We start from the raw sequence: 12,786 nt of genomic DNA on the forward strand, positions 1-12,786 counted from the left end.
AATCTGACATGTGGACTCGGTTACAGTATGCTGTTAAGACGGGACGGGTGGTTCTGATGAATACACAAAGATACCATTTCAATTGGGGCGTACTGGTTTCAACACGCTCCCTTGGTGGTGTGGGACTAGATCGACACAAGATTACGACCGTGCCCAAGTTGTACCATGTCGTGCAATGATCATGATCAGTCTAAGCGCCCGCCTCAGATGAGTCCAATATCCAGGTCTTGCTTGCATTTTGTTGTACAATACATCCATGGGGCTGGACGTTATGTTTTTTGCAGCCTTGAAAGCATTGCACCTATATCCATTGACCCATTACTGAAAGATTCTCTCTGACGTTGTCTAAGTTTTGCCGATCATCTATCAAAACGCCGCAGCAAGCCATAAGGCACCTTCTCATGCAGCGCTCATATAGGCGCCAAAATCAAACCCAAACCCTCCCCTTGATGGCATATCGAAGGCTGGCCAAATCCTTTATCTAACCAGACCTCAATGAGTCGACTCTCTTCCCAGTCCAATGCCTCTCTTCAATCTCTTCAAAGGGAAACCGGCTGTCGAGAAGACCACGACATCGTTCCTTCAAGAACGAGACCAGGCTGGTATTCTAGTCACCGCCGAACTAGAGAAGGCACTAGCCGATTGCAAGGCAAAAGTTGAACGTATTGCAAGGGAATGCAAGGCGAAGAATCGAAAGTTCAGGTTTGTTATCAATTGTTCTTCGCAGTCTAGTCCCCTCAATTTTTTACAGGGATCACGAATTTGATCTGCAGAATGACAGATTCCGGTGCCTTCACGGACTTGCGAGCGAGGAAAGATACAACCCCTCTGATGTACTCCGCGTAACGCAGATCTTCAGCAATCCTCAGTTTTTCGTGGATGGCGCATCTTCCAATGATATAGCTCAGGGAAAGATTGGTGATTGCTGGTTTGTTTCCGCATTGGCGACGATGTGCACGTCCCCAGGATTAGTAGAAAAATTCTGTGTTGCGGTACGTCTGCCTTTTGAGCCTTGACAGAGTTGGTATGGATCTCATTTGTGTATCCAGAGAGACGAAAAGGTTGGGGTATACGGATTCATCTTCTTCCGCGACAATAAATGGGTCGATGTGGTCATCGATGAGTAAGTTTCTCCCTACTCATATTGCAGTGTTCTCAGTCTGTGTAGCCTGCTTTATACGTCCGTTCCAAAATTTGAAGAACTGAGCCGCGACGAAAAGGAACTATACCACAACGACAAGGCGCTCTACAACAGATCTTCACGCAAGGGGAGCGCTACCCTTTATTTCGCCAGGTCCGGTACTGATGGAGAGACCTGGGTTGCCGTTGATCGAGAAGGCATACGCAAAACTCCATGGAAGTTATAGCGCCTTGAGCGGTGGGTTGGCCTGCGAGGCCGTTGAAGACCTCACGGGGTACGTTCCATGACTCGTTTACCTCAACCAACATGAGTTAACTTAGGCGCAGCGGTGTAACGTGTTTCATTCCCTCAAATGTGCAGCTGATCCTTTTCTCTGTATGGCAGTAGCTAACACTATCTCCAGGACATCCTTGATCCAGATCTATTTTGGACAGAAGAGCTGCTCAAGGCCAATCACGAGCGTCTCTTTGGAGTCTCATTCAGTGAACTTGACTCTACTCGTAGCGGGAGGCCTAATATCACAGTCAGCGGTTTGATGGGCGGACACGCCTACTCCGTTCTCAGAGCAGTTGAATGCAAAGGCAAACGTTTCGTTGTCGTCAGAAATCCTTGGGGCTTTTCTGAATGGACTGGTCCATGGTCAGACGGCTCGAAACAATGGACACCGGAATGGCTTGAGATACTTCCCCAACTTGGACATTCCTTCGGAGACGACGGTCAATTTGTTATGGAGTGTGCGTTCTCTGTTCGTTTTACTTCCTTAGGTTTCACTCATCCTCGCGGCCTTGCAGATACGGACTTCTTGGAATGCTGGCAGGAGATCGACATGACCATTTTGTTTGATTCGCAGTGGGTCATGTCCTCTCAGTGGCTTCATGTAACAGCGCTTCCGCTTCCATCAGCCTGGACGTACGGGGATGTATCATGTACGTTCTATTCGCAAATTTGTTATATCGTGCTGCGCTGAGTCGCTGCTACAGTTACTATCACGTTACCGGCTGCTACCAAGGCGATAATTGTCCTGTCCCAGTTAGACAACCGTTACTTCGAGCCTATATCGGGATGCTGGTACTGGACCTTTGATTTTGTGGTGTTCAAAAAGGGAGATAAAGATGTTATTGCGCAATCTTCAGCATCTAGGATCCTTGCACGGAGCGTAAATGTTGAACTGGACTTGGAGGCGGGCTCGTATGTTGTGCATGTACGTACTAATTCTTCTAGGCGGAACGCCATTCTGATTGGACTCAGGTTCGTCTGGACCGTTCCATATATCGGTCATCGGTAAGAGAAACATATCTTGTTGCAATGTTTACTTATGAAAGAATGACTGGTAGATATTTCCAGAAGACGTCCCTATTTCGAATCACCGTTCTCTTTCGAGGGTGCTCACTGAGCGCGCCAAGAGTCAATCCATTGCTATGAGTGGGTCACTAAAATGATACCTGTCTCATGTATCTCACTGTTCGTTTTGTCCTCGTAGATTTCAATACAAGGTATTATTTTCACCTTCCACGTTATTCGACGGCTCATGAACATCGGTACTAGCTCGCAGGCTCAGAATTTGCCCATTCCTTTGGACATTCTGGCTGGACAGGACTTGTCCGAATTAGAGCAGAAAGCATTAGCAATCAGGAAAGCGGAGGAAGGAAGAGAAAGCTGCTGCGGAAATGAAGGTCGCCGAAGAAAAGATGGCCGAGGAAGAAGCCAGAAGGAAGATTGGGATTTTACCAAAAGAAATCACTGACAAGAAAGACACATCGGATAGCGCTAGCCTCGAAGAGGAAAAGACGGCCGAGAAAATTCATGAAGACAAAGACGAGCACGAAGGCGAGAAGAAAGCAAACGAGAATGGTGTCGTCGAGGCGGCGGAAGCCTTCCCCACAGATAACAAACAAAGGGCCGATATTGACAGGACTGATGCTGTCTCCCAACGCTCCGATGACGATGACGATAGCGTTGATGAAAACACAAAAATTGCCGCCAGAGACATCCAACACATGTCTGACACCGACTCGATTTTCCTCGGCCTTCGAGTTTACACGTCCAAGGATGCCCCCGCCGAAATTTGCGGCCAGCTAAGGCATGAGATGGAGCTGTCTGCATCTCTAGCTTTATAAATTTGTCTGCATTACTAATTCCATCCATCCATGTACTTCAGTACCATATCAATACCAGAATGTCTCTCCATCACCAGTCTTGAGGTTATCTTAAGCTATCAACGAGTTTTCTAAGGACGGGAGGCCCGAGAGTAAGCTGGATTCTCTCCGCACCCTTTGAGGGTTTGGAGTCGGCATTAAAGAACTGTCGTCTACATATAAAACTCGTCGAGCTGGTGGCAAAAGCGTCTGTTCGTCCGGGCCGAATTCTTTAAATCTCGGCGCACAAGTCAGGTATGGCCCACGATGCTATTGATGTTGTAGATACTTGGGAAAAGGAGGCGACGAAGGAGTCTTCCCGAACGTGTGTTGTGACGGATTTTACTCTCAATCCAAATGTTGACAATTTTTCGTTGTGAGAGAATTTGGAAGTTTAATTACCGGCCAGAAAGGAGGTAGTTTTTATGTGCACCAAACGTTCGAAGGCCGTAGGTAATGTAGGGAAGTACTCGGCGTCTCGCAATCTCGATAACTCACCAAAGATGTCGCAAACGCGCAGCAATATGTCATCTATAAGTGTAGCTATATCTTACGCTGTGAAAACGGGCTGGACGTCGCTGAGGTTATTGTGGTCGAAAGGAGAAAATCAACGGGTACGACAACAAGTGCAAACAGACGCGTCACGTCGGTGGCGCTGCTTTGTTAAAAACCGCCAACAACCCTACTCTTCAAGTTGTGGCATCGAAATTTATTGTGCAATTGCTATTTCTTCCGATTTCAAGCATTACGCTATCCTCGAATTGGGTCCGAGTCATCTATGTGATTCTACTACACTCGTTCTATCTAGCACCGAAGTTGGTTTTCAATAAAGCCTTCCCAGCTTCTCTGTGGTACCGCGCAGTCCTTATTCCAGAAACCGCACCGCAGAATTGGGTGTTGATGCTGGTACCATGACTCCCCGACCTTGGAATAATTTTAGCGAGGATCAGTCTTTCTCGTTGAGGCCTTATTCGTGTTTGATATCGTAACTCCTCTGCGTTAACATAAATTTTATAGTAGACAACTGACAATGACGCGTCGCAAAATTTGATCTTCTTCCAAATTCATATTCGACGCCGATCTGCGTAGACTGCTAGATATGGATTTTTCCGTCCCAAACCCTCGTCTAAACAAAGGCCCTTCCAACCGACTGCCTCGAAACTGGAGCAACAGCTTCGGTGAAATCTACATCATAATGTACCATGATCAATCGGACGAAACTGTCATCAGGATCGACAACCGGTATTTCATAATTCATATACGGCTTCGAAACGGAGGTGCTCCTGGGATTCATTGATACGTACCCGACGTTGGATACCTTTTTGGACCTGGCGAGGCAAAGGGGGAATCGCTTTCTCAAGCTTATACACTGACCGCTTTCGTGGAAATGGAAGGACATGTGACAACAGATAATTACTACGATGAGGTTGAAAGATGGGATGAACAGGTGGAGGAGGCTAAAGCGGCGCGCCTCAATAAATTCTCGCCTTCATTATGTTACCTGTAATTGATTTTTATGATTTAAATGAAGTGTAGCAGGAGGTAGAAACCCTCTTATTCTAAGACAGACAAATATCAGCTATAGAACGGAGTACGAACATGGGCAAAACAGAAGAGTGATCCATTGATGGTAGAGGCCATCCCTATTAACATAGTCGCCAGGGAACAGGCACACAGGCATATATCGTCGAATTTTCTCAGCGGGAAAAATGTAAGAAACGGGAGAGCGAATCACCCGGAAGGTTCAGAACTTGGAACGCGCAGGCGTCCCCGTGGCTTCAGGGATTAAATTTGTATCATTGTTCGTGCGAACACAAAGTAAAATAATTCCGTAGATAAACTGTCACCAGAAACAGGATCCCTTGGAGTGATTTTATAAGGAAATATTCAAGTTTAATTGCCCATTCAAACCGCATAAGTGTAGCACAAGAACCCATCTTCCGTGCTCAACACGTCGGCAACCTATATTGCAGTCAGAAGGATTAACAGAAGTGACGCTATTATACAAGTACAGCACATACCGTTGCATTAGGAAGAATGTCGAACATATACAACACAGTAGCTCCGGTGGTCTCCTGATATGTCGTTTAGTACGTCTTGTCACAGAAGCACGGTAGCACGTACAACATAACCGGTGGCAGGCTCTTTCTCCGACTCATACCCGATGTTGTTCAAATCATTGATGCGAGTCTCATTGTCGCCCTGCCACTTCCACCAAAGCTGCAGCAGATACATGACTCGAAGATCAGTCCACAAAGAACGCGAGAAAGAAATTGAACTGAACGCACATAATCCACAAATCCGTGGTGCACCCAGAACATTGGATCGTTAGGCGAAGTTGCAGCATTGACCATCTGACAAAGGATTAAAATATAAGACGGCATCATCGTATATGAAAAATCACGCACATCCCCTCCGACACCAGCATGCCCTGAGGCATGGATCCCGACATCTGTGGCTGCAACGCCCAAAGTGGTTTTGAAATCCGCAAACGTATCAAGGGCAAGCAGAGCATCAACGTATGTTTGTCCGACTCTGATTGAGGCCGTCTCGTCCACTTCGCGTGCAAGGAGATGCGAGGTACCCGCCGTCGCATTCAGGGTCCGTGTGAGGTTAGCGAAAGGTCCGTCATTGACGGCCCAGTCATTTTCCTCACTACCATTCCCTCCAAAGTCTAGTAACACGGGAGAGGTGGAAAATGCACCGGCGTCGACAGATTCATTCCAATACGGCAACTGAAATCCAGGAAGATGTTATTTTACTGACAAGGGTAAAACATAGACGGACGTACAGCACCAGTGTATCCGCATTCGTTGCGGAGGAGTGTTTCGTGGATGTAGATGTAATAACGGTGGACCTAGAATATGAGTTTAGACCATAGATCCCGAACTTGAGAATGAAAATGATTTCATACATGTAAGAACCTAGACAAGAGAGCCTAGGTAAGCGTAGAATATGACGATGAATAAGGACTACTGACTGTCCAGTTACATGCCAGAAATCATTGTTGTTCGTGAAATCGCTTTGCTGTGCATGCGTACCAACCTATGAAATAGACATACACGAAACCGATTATAGAGTGATATTATGTACGGAAACTGACCAAGTCATCGTAGCGCGACACAACATATGGAATGTCGGTTCGAGCAGGCGCATTAAGGAGACAGAGTTCCGCTGCGAAGTATGCTGCCTTCTCGGCTTCGGTCAACGTATTCCTACGAGGGGTGTTAGAAATGGTATACCGTACATCGATGATGTGAGATAAATAGTTACCATTCCACACGAATAGTTCAGTGTGCAGGTCGACCGTCGACTTGCGCCGGGTGCTGCTAATGCGCGAGGCAGCTGAACAGCAGCCAGGATCAAGATAGATAGTTTGGACAAGATGGAGTGCATGGTAGCTTAAAGAGATGATAACCAAGAAGGAATCCAGAAAGGTAGACAGAACTCGACCTGTGAAAAGTTCATTTCAGTAAGATGGCCTTTATATTCGCCTCTGTGGAGGATCAATATAATCCCGACAGACTAGCGAAGGAGTCAGCAGTAAGGCATCATCAGGAACTTAAAAATTTGCTTGGCTAGCGAGCCGCGAGGGTCACACAAAGTGCACGCAAAAGTGTCGCAAACCCGTAGTTTCCGCATGTGTTGAACCTGAAAGTAGAAATCAGAGAGTTGTGATCATCAGTTCTCCCTTTCACAAGGGCCCCGAATATCGACCGATGTTTTTTCCAAAATTTCTGCTTTTGGAACCGCTCCGAGCACTGAATCCATAGCTTTCTGAAGTTTTCGAGCAGAAGCAAATTAAATGACGAGCCTGGACAAGTTACAACTCTCCCTCCCTCGCACAGAATCCTCATCGGAGTCGTTCGTCTCCATCTCAGTCCTAAGCAATTGAACTCAATTCGAAGGGGAAGAGGAGGGACGGCCGTTGACTCGCTGGAATACAGTTGAACACCAAGAATCTTATCTTCATCTTATCTGCATGCCTCGGACAATCCGGCTCGGCGGCAATAGCTCGCCCTGGTAGCCCTATCAGATCATCTAGAAGGCGGCTGAACGGCTGAGTGCCGAGGCCTGAGTGGGATTGTTTATTGCAAGTATGTCAGTCCAATCTCGCGACGCCTCAATAGAGTGACTTTTACAGCAGAATCCTCCCACATATTGATATTATCATTTCACTCTCTTGTATAGTATAATACAATACTACACACATAATCATTGACACAAAGAGCCGATTTAGCGAAGAAGGCACGTCATTATCCGAAATGCAGCTCAGTGCGAACGAAATGCGGAATACCGAAGTTGCAAGTAAAACCCTGAGCTCCTTCCAAGAACTCGAAGACACAACTTTTTTCGCTGTTTATCACCAAGCCCTCGAAAACCTTAGGATCCATCGGCTTGTATCCAAGGATCACTTCCTTAAGCGCCTCTTCCTTCTCGCGGTAACAAGCGTTAATGTCAAATCGTTCTTGCTCCGTTCTATACAGACTCGGTATCACGCCGCTCAAATCGAGATTTTTCAGGTACGGGAGAGACGGTATCTGGTCAAGGACGGGAACCTTAAAAATAAGAGTGAGCTTCGTTCATTGAAATAATTTAAATAAAAAAAAACATACGATCATATCTGTTTCTCCGCCGACGTGGCTCGTAAACACAGTCAACCCGACGAGCTTCGGACATGCTGCAACCAGCAGCTCGAGATGTCCTGGAGAGGTAATAGACCAGCTACATTCCATAGGAGCCGTCAAATGAAGGTACTTCATCGTACTCCCGTGCTTCTTCAAAAACTTCTCGTAAAATTCGTTACCCTGGCTCTCTCCCATCTCGCGTTCCTCCGCCGAGTTTGAGAAAGCGACACAGATCTGGATGAACTCTAATTTCTCTAGCGCCCACAGAAAGTCCCATAGTTCCGGTGAAAGGCAGGCATGGGGAGTGAGACGAGGGTCAGGCTTGACACTAAATTGGCGGATCGTGCGGTGCGCTCCTTCCTTCATGAAACATGTCCAGAAACCAGTCGGAGTATCGAGATTGTCATGAATGACGAGGCTACCGAGATGACGGAAGTGGTTCTTGATAGACGGCCAGTCTTCAAGCAGGTCGAAGCCACTCGTATCAAGGTTCTCGATGCCGAGATGATGATCACCAAAACCACCTAAGATATCTCCCACCGACCGTCGGGAGTCAAGATGAACGAGAGCGTCGCCATTCTCCAGTCTCAGGGTCTTGACAGCCGGTGTAGTCTGCAAAAAGGACCGAGTCGAAACGCAGGCAGCATCATCCCATGTTCGGGTTAGCACGACGGCGTGAACATAGGGACGAAGAGAGCATGGTGGTGGGTAGAACTCGTTTTTGGCCCGTAAGATGATGGTTTCGATGTGAGGAAGGGATGAAAGGGATGGGTACAGAGCCTCAAAGAACCACGCAGGCACCTTATGTTCCATCACAATCCTACATTGGCGATTAGTACACGCTGTCACAAAGTAAATAAACGTACGAGATATCCCTCAAGTTCTGTAAGAGTGGAATGAAATATTTCAAGATAGCCCTATCAAGTTCGATGAATGGTCCAAAGTAAGGAAATGATAATGGTGACGTTGATTGCTGTACCGCGATGATTTTGATCTTCTGGACGTGGCGGAAAATATCGCCATTGAATGGATCGAAATATCCGAGATATCCTGGCCTGATGTGAACCATGTCGCCGAAAAAACAATAGGCCATACAAATGGAGGAGAAGACAAGAGATTCCACAGCATGATTGATGAATTTACACGTCGCCCTCATTTTCTTTCGGTCTTTGTTTGGAAGCTAGACGAATGCGATATCAGATGAAAATCCGCCTGTTAGAAGAAGAAAAAAACCACCTCCTTGCCGATGGCATAGTATATTTCTGGGGGAATATTTTTCATTGTGAACGGTTGGGGAAGAAGAAAGGTGGACCGCTGAGCGACGCTGTCAAAGAAGCGCGACGGATTGAAGTTACCGATGCCGGGAGGAAACCTGCCCTAAAGAGCGCTGATCTTAGCCATAATGATTTCCTCCAGAGTCCAAGATGCAACGTTTCAAGCAAGGAACATTAACTTATTTGTATCTCCTAAGATTGAAGATACGACCTTATGGTCGCCTCGATTCGACCCACTCAATCTTATCGACGGCTATATTTGACCACGGTCCACCTGGTCTAACTTTATGCATAGAGGTTACCTAAAGAAATACAGTCAATATTCAGTCAAGTCCCGTGAATATCGCTCGATCGACACTAAAACTGAAGGCACATACGGAGGCCCAAAAGAAAATACTTGTTTCAAGATCTCTAAAACACCAGCATTATTGCGCCCAAGCCATCTGTTCACCATCAGCTGCGATCGATGAAAACGGGAACCGTTGATGTTCAAAGCGAATCTTCAATGTAAGGCTGAAGATACGAGAGACTTTGACTTTCTCAGCCATTACGATGCCAGACAGCTCGTTGTACGCACTTCCTGCGAGGTCAAGGTAGTCGATAACGACACATGCAAAGCTCCACGACAACGTTTAGTCCGCCCATTACAATAATAAAGAGGAGTACTCACTTCGCAGTCATATCGAAACCTGCTTCAAGAAGTGACGCCCCTTCTGCAGCAAGTTCTTCGCGGCTTGCTGGATTTCCTTTGGATGTGAAATCTAGCAAGTTTGTCACAGTAATGAACACAATGCGTACCATAGCGCTCTTCCCGATTTTCGGCTTGCGAAGGTGCCGACAGGCTCCTTCAAATAGCCACGGTGGTCTCTCGCTATGGAGCCAATCCCCTGACTGCTCTGCTTCACGACAGAGTTCGGCCGCCAAAAAAATCCATAGAATTCATATATTGTCCTTGTCCGGTACCGTGCTAACAGCCGTCTCTACATCACCGTAAGGTTTCCTTGTGGTATCTGGTATCTTATACCTATAAGAACACGATAAGGAGGACATTCAATTCGATAGAAATCGTAACGTACAAGGAAAACGATTCACTCAAAGACGCCCGCCGCGACCAATCCAGCCCTCGGTTGCCTCATCGACACCTGATCGCACAGCATTGGCCATCGCCCAGTAGAATAGCGCATCTTTGGATCGAAACATAGTCGCCTGCGCCTGTATTCATACCAATGAACTAAGTACGAAAACGAGGAGAGTGATAATGAACGAACTTACAGTCCATCAGGGCATCAGGATACCAAGTATCCTATCCATGGCATGCTGACATGGAATGCATCAAATCATTCGTTTTTGAAGTATCGGGCAGATATCAGCGACAAGGGCAATCCCATCTTCCAGCCCGTCGTGTTGTATTAAGAGTCGGCTTGGCCACTGAGAACGATGGTATGGGGAGATTCGGAGGTAGCTGCCTAGAGCAGGTCTTCCACCGCACCACGGCAGCCAGCTTCCCGGAGAGCTGCCCAGGTCGTTGGTAAATTTCCTGCATGAACCTATCGAGAGCGGGGGGTGGATCCTGGGTGGGACCATGAGACGAGCAGAGAAGGCCTGGATGCGACTCGAAGTGCGAATCGATCGTGGCCAGGACATAGACAACAGACAATTACCCTTCTAGAGACAATTTAAAGTTCTACTCCATAGTCAAGTCAAACAGATCTGAATTATGTCCTTTAAAGTCTTCCAGGCTCCAGCCTGATACAGTCTGAACAGCCATTTATCCAGTAGTATGTTATAGACAGATGGAGGATACATACATAACGAGAGATGAAGGGACGGTATGCATGTGGTCATTGGACAGCGAGTTTCAGAAGAACTTACTTCCAAAGGGTACTAAGTAGTAAGCGTCAGAAATGGGAACTAGTTGGTGAGGGCCAACGCATCCACGTGGCAGGTCCGAGTCCTATGTTTTCTGTCTCCAAAAAATAAAAGAAAAAGTTAACAATGATACTTAATTGAATTCATGGACTAATAACTACAACAGATTTATACAAAAGTACATCGCGTCAGACTCCTTGCGAAGGACAAAATGGTGATGAAGGTGATAGACATACGGGATCCAGAAGAGCGGAGAGTGCATACTGACATGGTAAACAGGAACGCAATATCATCAACGCTGCATCTATCAAACGAGACGAGGATGCAGGGGTGTGGAGGATCTTGCGTCAAAACGCGAAGGACGGGACTATCGAGGAGATGGTCTTCACGATCACGAGCGCCATATTCGCGACGGATATACCACCTGTAATGAAGGAGACAAGGTAAGTGGACAATTTCATGATAAGAGGGAGGGGGTAGGGAACGTACTCACAATTTACACAGGATGCTGAAGGAAAAGACGATGCCGTGTCCACAATCAAGGAGATACAAGTTATGGGGGAAAGAGAGTTCAGGGAAGGGGAATTAGAGAACTGGAAACCGGATACGGAGACGACGAACCGCTATTTCAGACCCAAAAACAGTTTGAACAAAGAGGAAGGAAACCTATTGCAGCCAACGTCGACCCAGCGGGTGTACTCGCCAAGATAGCGCAGCGGAAGTCGATCCACACCGAAGAAAACATCGTGTGCTACTTCAGAGGAGGGAGGGAAGAAAAGGTCAGCACCGCAGAGCAATCGAGAATGTTAAATCGACAACACCTTTGCGTTACAGATACATGACGGTAAAGCCACAGACATTCCGGGTAGGCGATGTCGTCGAAGCCCGGTGCTCGATGGTATTCATGAGGAGTAACGAAGCAGGGCGAGGATGAAGACGATTCTGAGGGCATTGGCCCTAGTGAACTGCGATCACTCGTCAGTGAGTGATACAGACGAAGGTATCAAGGACAACGTACTGATCAGACTTATCCACAGAAAGCCAATTCGGACAGGAGAAATGCGGAGAGTATGCCGGCTCCAGCTCACGCGGACGAAGAGGAAGATAGGTTTTGAGGAAGACGAAGACGAGGATGAATACGCGGGCGGGCGCTAAAAAGACCAATAGGATGAACGAGGTGGATGACGATGAAGGAACAGTGAGATTCGTGCAGTTATATATGGCATGTGCTTATAGAACGACGCAAAGAGAAATTGACATTAAGAAAGGCAACAAACAGGGGAAACAAACAAAAAAACAACAGAAGCCGCCAGCGACACAAAGAAGCAGCGATGAAACGGAGCTGTCGGGAGAAAGAGGATGAAGCCGGGAGAAAAAGGGTGCACGAATAGAAAACTCCCACGGCCAAAGCCCAAGGGACAGAGCGAGATAGTCGGCAAACGCCGCCATCAATTGATTCCACCAATAGAATTTCCCACGGGTCTTTCCCAACTGCATAATGACCGAGATATCCTATATTCATAGGACTCGGAATCATGAACTACCTGCCCGTGACCAGGCGATTCCAAGGATTGTCTCCAAATCCCATATAACATACTTTCATGTCTATTCTCGACCTTCTGTCGGAAATGTTGAGTCGTCAAGCTGTTTGAAATCGAGGAAGGGAGATGTCGGTCGAAACAAAAGAAGAAATGGGTGCGGTCCGGGACGGTCCGACATTATACGACATTGACTTTCTT

The 12,786-nt window shown here is 47.0% G+C and overlaps 5 protein-coding genes across 5 annotated transcripts; 2 read left to right on the forward strand and 3 right to left on the reverse strand.

Moving 5' to 3' along the window:
* Nucleotides 1–517: 517 nt before the first annotated feature.
* Nucleotides 518–3,364, forward strand: EV420DRAFT_1588780 (uncharacterized protein; the record flags this gene model as incomplete). Its single annotated transcript, XM_060474864.1, is given in 13 exon segments — nucleotides 518–702; nucleotides 752–992; nucleotides 1,050–1,123; nucleotides 1,169–1,294; nucleotides 1,314–1,415; nucleotides 1,468–1,495; nucleotides 1,545–1,875; nucleotides 1,933–2,067; nucleotides 2,122–2,342; nucleotides 2,390–2,422; nucleotides 2,476–2,563; nucleotides 2,635–2,740; nucleotides 2,784–3,364. 13 exon segments carry the CDS (start codon nucleotides 521–523, stop codon nucleotides 3,256–3,258), a joined length of 2,142 nt encoding a protein of 713 aa, XP_060322538.1. The 3' UTR covers nucleotides 3,259–3,364.
* A 1,672-nt stretch (nucleotides 3,365–5,036) lies between these two features.
* On the reverse strand, nucleotides 5,037–6,672 carry EV420DRAFT_1670107 (uncharacterized protein; the record flags this gene model as incomplete). The annotated part of the gene is made up of 10 exons (XM_060479041.1): nucleotides 5,037–5,238; nucleotides 5,298–5,351; nucleotides 5,401–5,496; nucleotides 5,565–5,630; nucleotides 5,685–6,011; nucleotides 6,068–6,133; nucleotides 6,191–6,200; nucleotides 6,257–6,321; nucleotides 6,380–6,491; nucleotides 6,524–6,672. 10 exons carry the CDS (start codon nucleotides 6,670–6,672, stop codon nucleotides 5,182–5,184), a joined length of 1,002 nt encoding a protein of 333 aa, XP_060322539.1. The 3' UTR covers nucleotides 5,037–5,181.
* Nucleotides 6,673–7,417: 745 nt separating this feature from the next.
* On the reverse strand, nucleotides 7,418–9,394 carry EV420DRAFT_203043 (uncharacterized protein). Its single transcript, XM_060481190.1, has 4 exons — nucleotides 9,141–9,394; nucleotides 8,771–9,084; nucleotides 7,893–8,724; nucleotides 7,418–7,835 (listed from the first exon to the last, which is right to left on the reverse strand). The coding sequence occupies exons 1-4, from the start codon at nucleotides 9,183–9,185 to the stop codon at nucleotides 7,533–7,535; spliced, it is 1,494 nt and encodes a 497-aa protein (XP_060322540.1). The 5' UTR covers nucleotides 9,186–9,394; the 3' UTR covers nucleotides 7,418–7,532.
* A 1,782-nt stretch (nucleotides 9,395–11,176) lies between these two features.
* Nucleotides 11,177–11,636, forward strand: EV420DRAFT_1770111 (uncharacterized protein; the record flags this gene model as incomplete). The annotated part of the gene is made up of 3 exons (XM_060481057.1): nucleotides 11,177–11,270; nucleotides 11,327–11,490; nucleotides 11,552–11,636. The coding sequence occupies exons 1-3, from the start codon at nucleotides 11,259–11,261 to the stop codon at nucleotides 11,634–11,636; spliced, it is 261 nt and encodes an 86-aa protein (XP_060322541.1). The 5' UTR covers nucleotides 11,177–11,258.
* A 1-nt stretch (nucleotide 11,637) lies between these two features.
* EV420DRAFT_202979 (uncharacterized protein) lies at nucleotides 11,638–12,481 on the reverse strand (the record flags this gene model as incomplete). Its single annotated transcript, XM_060481189.1, has 3 exons — nucleotides 11,638–12,012; nucleotides 12,066–12,198; nucleotides 12,325–12,481. Coding segments are annotated over 3 exons (504 nt in total), but the record flags the coding sequence as incomplete, so codon positions are not given.
* Nucleotides 12,482–12,786: the final 305 nt, after the last annotated feature.

This window comes from Desarmillaria tabescens, assembly GCF_030435595.1.
Source record: "Desarmillaria tabescens strain CCBAS 213 chromosome Unknown EV420scaffold_115, whole genome shotgun sequence".
Lineage (NCBI taxonomy): Eukaryota > Fungi > Basidiomycota > Agaricomycetes > Agaricales > Physalacriaceae > Desarmillaria > Desarmillaria tabescens.

What these genes read in the sequence shown, in the direction of transcription:
- EV420DRAFT_203043 (XM_060481190.1), bottom strand. Translation starts at nt 9,185, where the DNA reads ATGAAAAATATTCCCCCAGAAATATACTATGCCATCGGCAAGGAG. An exon ending in ACTATGCCATCGGCAAGGAG is followed by an intron (nt 9,085 to 9,140) that starts GTGGTTTTTTTC and finishes GCATTCGTCTAG; the next exon opens with CTTCCAAACAAAGACCGAAA. An exon ending in CAGAACTTGAGGGATATCTC is followed by an intron (nt 8,725 to 8,770) that starts GTACGTTTATTT and finishes TCGCCAATGTAG; the next exon opens with GATTGTGATGGAACATAAGG.